General features: G+C 39.6%; 1 protein-coding gene across 7 annotated transcripts in view; it reads left to right on the forward strand.

The window, feature by feature from the left end:
• Positions 1-12077, forward strand: part of REPS2 (RALBP1 associated Eps domain containing 2) — a 219378-nt gene that overhangs the window by 149488 nt on the left and 57813 nt on the right. For 4 of the 7 annotated variants that reach the window (XM_045470672.1, XM_045470677.1, XM_045470674.1 and 1 more), the window contains 2 exons: positions 7805-7866; positions 9556-9648. In XM_045470672.1, coding sequence (XP_045326628.1) covers positions 7805-7866; positions 9556-9648 — 155 coding nt within the window. The remainder of the gene's footprint in view (positions 1-7804; positions 7867-9555; positions 9649-12077) is intronic. The other 3 variants (XM_045470678.1, XM_045470675.1, XM_045470676.1) reach the window with 1 other exon arrangement.

Below are 12077 nucleotides of genomic sequence, written 5' to 3' on the forward strand. Positions count from 1 at the left end.
GCTTCCAGTGGTATCTTAAAAGTCTAAAACCTTTTGGACTCTTGATCCTTTGGATGCAGCCTCCCTTCCTCTTCCACCCCCTGCAGGAAACTTGTAGAATCTTTTATTTTGAAATTTCATATCGATGTGCCTTGCCCTGGGTCTGTTTTCTTCCGTTGTCCTGGGCACTCTGGGCTCTTTTAATTTAGAAACTCGTATTCTTCATTTCTGGGAAGTTTTCTTGGACTAGGTGATTTTTTTTCCTGCTATTTACTCTCTCTCTCTCTCTTTTAATTTTATTTTTTAAATTTACATCCAAATTAGTTAGCATATAGTGCAACAATGATTTCAGGAGTAGATTCCTTAATGCCCCTTACCCGTTTAGCCCATCCCCCCTCCCACAACCCCCCCAGTAACCCTCTGTTTATTCTCCATATTTGTCTCTTATGTTTTGTCCCCCTCCCTGTTTTTATATTATTTTTGCTTCTCTTCCCTTATGTTCATCTGTTCTGTGTCTTAAAGTTCTCATATGAGTGAAGTCATATGATACTTGTCTTTGACTAATTTTGTTTCGCATAATGCCCTCTAGTTCCATCCACATAGTTGCAAATGGCAAGGTTTCATTCCTTTTGATTGCCAAGTAATACTCCATTGTGTATATATGTGTGTGTGTGTGTGTGTGTATATACCACAACTTCTTTATCTGTTCATCCATCAATAGACATTTGAGCTCTTTCCATACTTTGGCTATTGTTGATAGTACTGCTATAAACATGAGGGTGCATGTGTCCCTTTGAAACAGCACGCCTGTATCCCTTGGACAAATACCTAGTAGTGCAATTCCTGGGTCGTAGGGTAGTTCTATTTTTAATTTTTTGAGGAACCTCCATACTGTTCTCCAGAGTGGCTACACCAGTTTGCATTCCCACCAGCAATGCAAAAGAGATTCTCTTTTCCTCATCCTTGCCAACATCTGTTGTTGCCTGAGTTGTTAATGTTAGCCATTCTGACAGGTGTAAGGTGGTATCTCAATGTGGTTTTGATTTGTATTTCCCTGATGATGAGTGATGTTGAGCCTTTTTTCCTGTGTTGGTTGGCCATCTGGATGTCTTCTTTGGAGAAGTGTCTATTCATGTCTTTTGCCCATTTCTTCACTGGATTATTTGTTTTTTGGGTGTTGAGTTTGATAAGTTCTTTGTAGATTTTGGATACTAACCCTTTATCTGGTATGTCATTTGCAAATATCTTCTCCCATTCTGTCAGTTGCCTTTTAGTTTTGCTGATGGTTTCCTTCACTGTGCAGAAGCTTTTTATTTTGATGAGGTCCCAGTAGTTCATTTTTGCTTTTGTTTCCCTTGCCTCCAGAGACGTCTTGAGTAAGAAGTTGCTGTGGCCAAGATCAAAGAGGATTTTGCCTGCTTTCTCCTTGAGAATTTTGATGGCTTCCTGTCTTACCTTTAGGTCTTTCAAACATTTTGAGTTTATTTTTGTGTATGGTGTAAGAAAGTGTTCCAGGTTCATTTTTCTGCATGTTGCTGTCCGGTTTTCCCAGCACGACTTGCTGAAGAGACAGTCTTTATTCCATTGGATATTCTTTCCTGCTTTGTCAAAGATTAGTTGGCCATACGTTTGTGGGTCCATTTCTGGGTTCTCTATTCTGTTCCATTGATCTGAGTGTCTCTTTTTGTGCCAGCTATTTACTCTCTTTTTGTGGAACTTTTATTTGGATGTTATCCTACTTTCTTTAAGATATCCTTATATTATCTTTGAACCTTTCTATTAAGCTTTCCATTTCTGCTCTCACGTTTTTAATTTCCAGGTGCTCTTTTTAATTATTTGACTGGTTTTTTTTTTTCAATAGCATCTGAGTATTTCGTCTTTGCAAATAATCTCTCTTACCTTTTACTGAGGATTTCCCTAATGACTCTTAGAAATTACATTCCTTACTTCCACCCCATTATCTGTCTTCTCGGTAGAATAAAGATTCATGAGGGTAGGCCTTTTTTCCTGTTTTTTTTTTTTTTTTTCCACTGATGTTTTCCCAGCACTCCGAACAATGCCTGACACATAGTAAATGTTTAAATATTTCTGGAATAAACTGAATGATTGTTATGATGATACTAATATACATTATATTTTTTTCTCCTAATATAGATATACTCTGTCTCTTTAGATTAACTTTTTCTATTCTTACTGCTCTTAGATTAGAAATTTTCTGCAGCTGATAATACTTCATCATCTGTTTCTATTTAAGAAAAGGGGTAAGGGTGTCTGGGTGGCTCAGTTGGTTAAGTGTCTGACACTTGGTTTTGGCCCAGGTCATGATCTCACGATTTGTGGGATCGAACCCCACATCGGGCTCTGCACTGCCAGTGTGGAGCCTGCTTGGGATTCTCTCTTTCTCCCTCTCTCTCAAAATAAATAAACTTAAAGACAAAATAAAGGTGGTAAAAAAGCCCATTGGACTATACGGGTAAATGGATAGGACTTGCCACCTTTGTGTTTCATGGTAGAATGATAGGACTTGTTGGAGATCTCTGAATGTTGGTATCTAGATCTTCCTTCTTGGCTGGTCTAGTTCCCTGGAGCACTTCTTTCAGTCTCTGGGTACAGAAGTTTGAGAGCAGAGAGGAATTGGGTTGGAAGTCTCAGCATCCAGAATTCATATATTTATTAGATCCCCCTGTTTTCAGTATGGCCTCATGCCTTCATCTCGGCCAGGTGTCCTCCCTGGAGAAGAAAAATATTTCTAGCCTTTTGCTGGAGTGGGAAACATGCTGCGAATATGCAGAATGTGGGAGAAATATCTTAAGATCTAACTGCTTTGATGGATCATGGTCCTGTAGTTCTTAGATTAGTTCAAATAGATATTTGTTGGATACTTACTATATTCTGAGCTATTAAGGTGAAGTAGGGGTAGGGCATGGATACTACAGGTAGAGGGGACCACAGGAGCAGGGATGCTGAAGCCAAAAGCTGCATGAGGTATAACTGGAACCTGATCTTCAAGGGTATTGTGAAGGTATGCCCTTCTAAAGGGTAGAAGTAGGATTCACTGTTAGTTAATTTTGTTTATTTTTTATTGCTTTCTTCATTTTACCCCTACTTCCTGAGGAGTTTGATGTCACTGATTCTTGAGAACTGAGGGGCTTGTGTGGTACAAATTGATTAGTCTCTGCTTTCTCTACTGCTGATTTAGGCATCAGCCACTCATCTCTTTTCCTAGTTTCAAATTTAAACAAGAAAGTTTAAACAGTTCTTTTCACTGTTAATGAGGTAAGAGTGAGATTAGTTGCACATATTCAAGCTACTATCTAGCTACTAAAAAGTCTTACTATGGGGCATTTAATAAATTTCAGGATAGTAAAGAAACTAGGAATCTTACACAGTATCAGGCCAAGATTATAGTTTAAAGTGATCCCAAGTTGGTAAGTGTCTTCAAGTTTCTGGTTCTGGCAGACATAGTAGAGAAGGAACCCACTTTCCACACAGAGCCCAAAGTATTTCTTCAGGTAAAGTTTCAAGGGATATGCATTTAGAGTCAAAGGTTGCCAAGCACTCTAGGAAATAGACCAGTAGGAGAGATAGATAGCAGGAGCAGCAAAATAGTAGTAAATACAAGGGCCTCAGATTGTGGGATTATCAGACACACACTGTTACATAAATATGTTTAATAATTTGGGGAAAAAAGGAAATGGAGAAAATGAGTACATAGCCAAGAAATTATAAAAATGAAAAAAAAACCCTTTGAAAAAAAGATCAAATAGAACTAGAAATGAAACAGTCATTGAAATAAACCTAAAGACAGGATTAACAGGACATTAAGAGCAGCTGAAGAGGGAATTGGTCAATGGAACAGTAGATATTAGAAAATTATCCAGAACACAGCACAGTTTAGACAAAGAGCTCCAGAAGGAGAGGTAGAGAAACTGGCAGAAAGACAGTATTTGAAGAATCACTCAGAGTTTCCCAGAATGAATGGGATGCCACGTGGTTTAGAAATTCCAGTGAAGCTCAGTAGGTGTTGAAAGAAAAAGAAGATGAAGAACTAGGCAAACTCAGCGTCAGGTTCAGTACTGCAGAGCACCGCAAACAGAGAAGACCGACTATTTAGCAAAAAACGATTCTATGGACACCTGACTCCTCGGCAGCAGCAATGGAGGCCAGAAGACCGCGAAATGTTATTTTTAATGTGCTGCGAGAAAGTAGCTGTCCATCTAGAATCTAGACCCAGGGAAATAATCTCTTAAGAATGAGGGTGAAATAAAGACTTTCAGTCCCACAAACAGAGTAAGCTTGCTACTAACAGATGCTCAATGAAAGAAATTCTAAAGGATGAATTTCAAACGGAAGGTACTATCATAAAAGAGATTGTAATGGAAATTAGGAAAGTTGTAAAACTGAATGAGAACATATCAAAAACCTGTGATTCTTGGAAGAAAATTTGTAACGCTAAATGCTTATGTTAGGAAAGAAGAAACACTGGAAATTGAGCTTGGCAACTGTTTTTACGCTAGAAAAAGAACAATAGGATAAGCCTAAAGAAAAAAAATGCAAGATGAACAGACATTAATGAAACAAAGGAGGCAGGCAATACAGAGGCTCAGGAAAGTTTTTTTTTTTTTTTTTTTAACGTTTATTTATTATTGAGAGACAGAGAGAGCGTGAGCGGGGGAGGGGCAGAGGGAGAGGGAGACACAGAATCTGAAGCAGGCTCCAGGCTCTGAGCTGTCAGCACAGAGCCCGACGCGGGGCTCAAACTCACAAACTGCGAGATCATGACCTGAGCCAAAGTCAGATGCTTAACCGACTGAGCCACCCAGGTGCCCCAAGTTTTTTTTTTTTTTTTTTTAAAGAGTAATAAAATGGTCAAATGTCAAGTGAGCTCGGTGAAGGGAAAGTAGAGTGATGATACAAATAGTATGAGGAATCAAAAACAAAAGTTAGGTGCACGGAGATTAAGATGAGTAGAGGAGGGCGTAGGAGTTCCTTTATGGCAATAAATATGAGCCTTTAGACAATAAATGTCTAGAAAAATAAAATTTCTCAAAACTGACTTAAGAATTAGAAAGTCTGAATAATCCTGTAACAATTAAAGAAATGAAATCATTAAAAATCTTGTTTCAAACAAAACTTCAGGCCCAGATAGTTCTGCTGGCAAGTTGTACCTGACATTCAACATTAGCAACAAAAACAATCTTCGATCTTACACAGCCTGTTCCCGAGCACACATGGGGAACATTTTCTGGCTGGATCAGGCCTGACAGACAACTACATGAGAAAGGAGACTTACTGATCACAGTCTCATTTATGAATATGGTTGGCAAAAATCCTAAACACAATATTAGCCAACTAAATCTAGCAGATCTAAAAACCTGACCAAGTTGGGATTATCATAGGCTGGCAAGGGTGCTTTCACATTTAAACATGTATAATGTAATTTATCATATTAACTAATTATCAGGGGAAAAATCATACCATCATCTCAGTGGATGGAGATGCAACTTTGGTTAAAAATCATCAACAAATTATAAAAAAATCTCAACAGGTGTGAATTTTCATAATTCGTTATAGCATTTCTACAAGAAACCTACGGAAAGTACCATACTAATGGTGAAATAGTGACAGCCTTACCTTTGAGATCAAAGAAGGTAAGAATGCCCATATGATCATTACAAGTCAACTTTATAGTAGATGTTCTTGCCAGGTAAGATAAAAAACACAAAATAGGTAAAAGTACTGAAAAGAGGCAACAGAATTACTGTTCATGTTTGTAGGTGATACGATTTTATCCAAAAGTATATGCACAAACACCCTCATACCATCTTTTATAAAGATAGGGCATTTGTTTTTTTTTTTTTTTTTTTTTAATTTTTTTTTTTCAACGTTTATTTATTTTTGGGACAGAGAGAGACAGAGCATGAACGGGGGAGGGGCAGAGAGAGAGGGAGACACAGAATCAGAAACAGGCTCCAGGCTCTGAGCCATCAGCCCAGAGCCTGACGCGGGGCTCGAACTCACGGACCGCGAGATCGTGACCTGGCTGAAGTCGGACGCTCAACCGACTGCGCCACCCAGGCGCCCCGGGCATTTGTTTTTTTAATTAAAAAATAGCACAAATGAAATGCGCCAGACCCGAATATGATGTGTAGGTCCTGTATCCGGGTACACTAAGCGGGAACAGTGAGACCCACAACTCACCTGCTTGGTTTCCTGCCTCTCAGGGATCACTGTCTTTTGTTGCTTGGTTTCCTAGTGTCTTGAAAACTGTCATTTTCTGTGTTTTGTTCTAGTGTTGAAAACTGTTGTTTCCTATAAAAAACGTGTTTGTTTTTGTTTCAAATGGGAGGATAAATCTGGTCTTTGTTACTCCCTCTTGGCTAGAAGCAGAAGTTTAATTAAGCGGCTTATCGATTCTTAGGCCTCTTTTGTTAATAAAGGGTGATTTTTAACACACAGTTTGTTCTGGTGCAAGGCTTTTCCTTTAAAAGCACGTGTAGATTTTTCAAGTTTTGTTTTAAAAGAAACCGGTAATTTAAAGGCCCAATCCTGAGGACCTTTAGAGTTGGGACCCTGAGATGGATAATTCCTGAGGCTTTTGTTTTTCTGCTGCTACATGCTTTGTTATTGAAGACTGTTCAAGGTCTTACCACCACTGGAGTTTTGACCCGCTGATGTGTTTCATAAATTTTAATGAGAGACAGATTGAGAGAGGTCATTGATGGACCCACATGGTTGTACCATATCTCTGCCCTGGCTCAGAATGCAAATCTCTGTGAAATTACTCTTAAGTTACCTTTGTGGAAAGCCCCAAACTCCATCTTTGGGCATGTCTGGTCTAGCTAGGTCAGATCAAAAGTGATTTACAAAAACTTTTATGTTCTTGGCACATTGCTATGATTTATTTTTAAGTCACAGAAAATTGTCCAAATATTAGCACACATATTATAGAATTGCCAATAAGCTGTGTACGGTTATATAGAGCACAGTGTGCTTTTTAAAGGAGTTTGTAAAGAATATGGTTTAACTTGCCAGTGTGTGATAATAAAGTTATTTCTTGTGTGTGATTATGGACTTGATTTATAATTCACTAGCAGATGTTTATTTTCATTGTTAAGTTATAATTCAGAGATTCTTGGCTTAACTCAAATTTTCTCTAGATCTCACAAAATTAAAAAAAAAATTAGACTGAAACTTCCGTTCAAAACATCCTTCAAATGGGGCCAGATTATTTTAGAAACAGATTTTCTTATTTCTGCTAATAAGGATCAGGGAGAGAAAAGGCAATTGAGATCTTTGAAGGGTCTGTAAACATCATTTTAGTCCATCTCTTCCAGCGTCCCCTGCTGCTGTCAGACCTACTCGCTTACAGGGCAGTAGAGCTGCGTCACGGGAACTCTGGCTCCCTTCGTTTCTGTAGCCTCCTTGCTGAGCTAATGAGCAGTGTAATGGCCGGGAGAGAGGGAGACATGTTAGAGAAACCTAAGGGCCTAGATGATTTGAAACTAAATAATTAACATCAGAATAATGAGGGATTGACCGCCTTTCCCGTGCTGGGTTCCAGTGCTTTGATCAAAAGGTGTCTTTTCCTTACTGTTTTATATGGTCTTAATCACAACAGCCTATATAAATAATTGGATTTGGAGAAGGTAGGATCCACATGAAAAAGGGATTAGAAATAGCATGTGCTTTTTTTTAAATTAAGCCTTCAGATGGATTTTAATAACTTAAACATGTTAACTGCAATTGCTATTCCTAGTTAAGAAGTGGAGGGGTATTTGTTTTGTGTTTGGGAATTCTTAACAGTATGTGTTTTTCTTTTCAGCTACTAAGTCAGGATTGTTACCTCCACCGCCTGCGCTCCCTCCAAGACCTTGTCCATCACAGGTAGGAGACAGAAGTTGATTTCTGTGAACTGTTCGGTACTAGGGAAGTGGTCCTATCACTGTGCTTCCTTTGCAAGGGTTGATAGCCACAGAACTGGCTGGTCACGTTCCCAAGATGACATCTGGACAAAGAGGAGAGAGCGGTTGAATTTCTTCTTATCATGTAGAAAAGTGGAAGTTCCCTCAATAGGCAACCAAACAAATGTGTATTGGTTCACCTTTGGCTTTGGGGTTGGGGGACGTGGTTTTTCTGTATAGTATGTACAGTCTGGGTGTGTATATTTTCATGATGTTTTAGGAGCTGTGTGAATTCTGCATAAACTAAAAATAAATGGCCATCACCATGGTGTTAGAGCTGTGGTTTGAGCCTACAGTGCTTTCGTTAGGTTGGTATCTTCCTTTGGAATAATAAGCTGAAACATCAGGAGTTGGGAGAGTGTGTCACCAAAATCTGTTTCGCCTGTGAATTCATTCTGCCTTATTTTTATGTGCTGCTATGGCCTTATTCATCAACACTGCTCGTAGAATTGGAAATGAGAAGGAAGCAGCAAATCTGCGGAATGCGGTAAAGGACACTACGGGTCCTTCCTTTTGTTAACTGCTGCTGAAGAAACTTTGCGCCTTTAAAGGCCCTCTCTAACTTTCGGCAGAAAATGCTGCCCAGAGCATATCTTTCCGTATGCCACATCTTAGGATTCGCTGAGTCTCTGAAGCCACTTTTAACATTTGCTTGTCCTTCTTTTAGAGAATTAGATCATCTTTAGCATCCACTCAACCTTGAGGTGCAAATACAGTGAGGTCCTGCTTTCCTGCCTCAGTCTGAAGGGTAATAAAAAGCCCTGTTCTTCCTGACTCACATAGAAACGAATGAGAACCCCCTTTCCAACGCTCCAGGATTGGCTCTAAGACCTGTTGATTAATCAGCCAACAAATACTCATTTATATCTAATAGCAAGCTTTAGTTCCATTCCAAGCTTTTCCCTGCTTATAATTTCTGCTCATTTAAATTATTAGTTCTGTTTATCGAGCACCTATTGTGCTAAGTGCTTTCAGTGCATTATTTAATCTTCACAAAACTCCTATGAAGTTGGTGCTAATATGCTTTATTTTTATACAGATGAGGAAATTGAAACATACAGGGGTTAAGCAAGTCAGCTAAGGTGACATAGCTAGTGAATAGGTAGAGTCAGCTCCTCGGTCAGAGTCCATCTCCTAAACGTCCCTGTCCTCCCCATCCTTGAAGCCGATGTGTATGTATACAGTAAGATGGTGATCTGTTGCATTGGCAGGTAAGGCCTTCACCCCGTCTTCCTGTGGAGGACGTAGATGAGATCAAGCTCCTGATTGGCACCAATAGCAAACCGGGACTTTGTCAAAACAGAAGAGTGGGCATTCTGGAGGCGGTTACCCACCAGCTGCTGGTTTCTAACTGGGGCTTGGGAGCCGCCTGGATGAATGCGTGGAAGACCTGTCTGAAAGGGCTTTTGTGACCAACCTCCTTATCTTCTACCGCACATGTGACAGCAGTTATTTCCCGGTTGTGAAATGTGTTGCTGCTATCAGCGGGCCTTGTCTGACCTGCTTGAGTGGGCTTCCTGCCTGCCTTGGGGCTTAGTGACTGAGGATCTGATGGGGGGCTGGGAATTCTTAAGTCACTGTTAATGAACGAGACTGCTTCTTTGTCTACCAGATTTCCCATCTCAGGGTAAACAGTAAGCGCAGTGCTCAGCGCAGGCCTCCAACTCAGCTGCCTAACTATGGAGATTTCAGACTGCAGAAACAGGTGTGTAAGAAATGCAGGCAGAAAATCCCTTCGCTACTGACCTCCCCCTGCTCTCCCCCTGTCCTCCTCTGTAAGTGGGACACACACATTCAACAGAGGAAATCCTGGGTACTGAACACATGATTGTATTTAGTCTTTGTGCAGTGTCAAATTCCTAATGGCCCTGGGAGAGAGTCCCCTAACCACTTGGATGGGGCACCTGTATATTCTAGTCTTTCCCGAACTGCTTGTGATAAAGTAGTCTTCTGGGAGACGTTCATAGGGCTCTGTGGTAAGACAGATTTGCAGGCTGTGGCCTCGGTACCCACTTAGGGAGGTTCGCGGTGCGAATGGGCTCCTTGAAGTGTTTGAAATTCTACAGTAAAGAAACCTGGTCAAATTTGGTAAAGCTTGCGATTTCCTAGTGATTGTGACCATTCACCTCTTTATTTATAAAATACTTATCAATATCCTGAGGGCTTGGTTGTTAGGAAACATTATACACCAGCCTTAGAGTAGTGGTAAGAACATTTCCAAACCTCTTTAATCTGTCACCTCCTCTCTATGTTATGTGATTAAAGTTAAATTTTTATACTTAGGTGAATAGTTTTCCCTAGAGGAATTGAAAATGCAAAATAAAGTTTACTACACATTAGCTTCGGGTTTCAGATTGTCATGTTTTCACTTTGTTGTGTTTTCTTATTTGCTTTTCTGTTCCTTCTTGCTTACTCTCTCATGAGGTCATTTTTACCACTTCGCAGCAAGCTTTATTATAGCAAATCTTAAGCGCTCCGAATTCGTCTTTTGCTCTGTTAAACACATTTTTTGTGTTCCTTGTTATATATGGACAATTGGCTTGACTTTGGGAAAAAATATATATACAGTACTTAACTACAGACTCATTTTTATGAGGCTTAAACTGTAGTACCTAGGGGAGAAAACAAGGAAGCTTGGTTATATTTTAAATCTTTTATTTATTGGTAGCTCTGAGAAGAGATTTTATAAGATAGAAAGGTTTTGATTTAAAAATTTCTTATTATTTAACTTGATAAATGGGCAAGACTAGATTATAATAAACATGAAAACATTCTTTTCCCTAAAAAGGAACACTGTTTAAAAAACTTCGTGGCCAGTGATGCCCTTTGAGGTTTTAAGTATGTAAGAGAAAAGCGCTTGTATGTTTGCAGCTGTGCCCACAAAGGTATATATAGATCATTTCTACATACACTAAAAGTGTATCTTTTGTCAAGTGAGAGGGAGAAGGTATAGGTTTTTAGCATAAAATGCAGTTTCGCTGGCTCCTATTTCTACTAAGCACCATTATGATATGAACATGTGGATTAAGTTATACAAATGGGGCTCTGGAGTTAAGAAAAGGAATAAATTCAAAGAAACAGATCTTTTTATTTTTCGTACTATAGGTAAGATCAAGAGGGACCATGTGACTATATAAAGAATCAAATGGTTTGTGTTCTGTGTTTTCCTGGGGACAGGCTAGAGACAGGGCATGGTATTTTGGCTCTGCTCAGAGGAGGTGACACATTTATTTATTAATTTTTTAAAAGACTGATTCATAACATAAATGACTAAACAGCAATTAGAGTGAACTGTTTCATATGGAGCAGCGTTAAAATGAGAGTTAAACTTGGTACCTCATGCTTTGCATAGAAACTGAATAAAATGCCATCTGCGGAGTGGATTGTCCTGTAGGTTGCTTCTCTGCTAAGGGCCTGATCGGTACTCCAATAATTAAATCTGTTTCATAGTATTGATGCCATGCTACATTTCTTATGGCAGTAATCTTTCTAAAGAAAAGAGGTTTTTTGGTACATGGGGTAATCTTTCCAGTTTTATATTAGCACCACATTTGATGAATTGGGGCTCTTTGTTGACTAACGTGCTCACAATTTTCCTATTTATACTACGAATTTCTTACAACGGCAGGTGCTTCTCGTTGGCAATGTAATGAATACTAAAATAGCACTGCAGAATGGATGCACTGTGGAGGAAGCATTTGATCAATATTCTTAAGCTTAGACCGAGAGGGCTTCGTGGAAGGGCTGAGATGACCAGTGAAGTGAGTTTTTTTTTTTTTTTTTTAATTTTTTTTTTTCAACGTTTATTTATTTTGGGGACAGAGAGAGACAGAGCATGAACGGGGGAGGGGCAGAGAGAGAGGGAGACACAGAATCGGAAACAGGCTCCAGGCTCTGAGCCATCAGCCCAGAGCCTGATGCGGGGCTCGAACTCACGGACCGCGAGATCGTGACCTGGCTGAAGTCGGACGCTTAACCGACTGCGCCACCCAGGCGCCCCTGAAGTGAGTTTTAAATGAGAACTTTGCTTTTCTGATGGCCGAAGGATACAGACTATTACTGTAGAGAAAAAGCAAATGCAAGGAAACACGCATGCAAGAGATCCCCATTTGTTTGAGAAACTGTCTGAAATGT

Source organism: Leopardus geoffroyi, chromosome X, assembly GCF_018350155.1.
Source record: "Leopardus geoffroyi isolate Oge1 chromosome X, O.geoffroyi_Oge1_pat1.0, whole genome shotgun sequence".
Lineage (NCBI taxonomy): Eukaryota > Metazoa > Chordata > Mammalia > Carnivora > Felidae > Leopardus > Leopardus geoffroyi.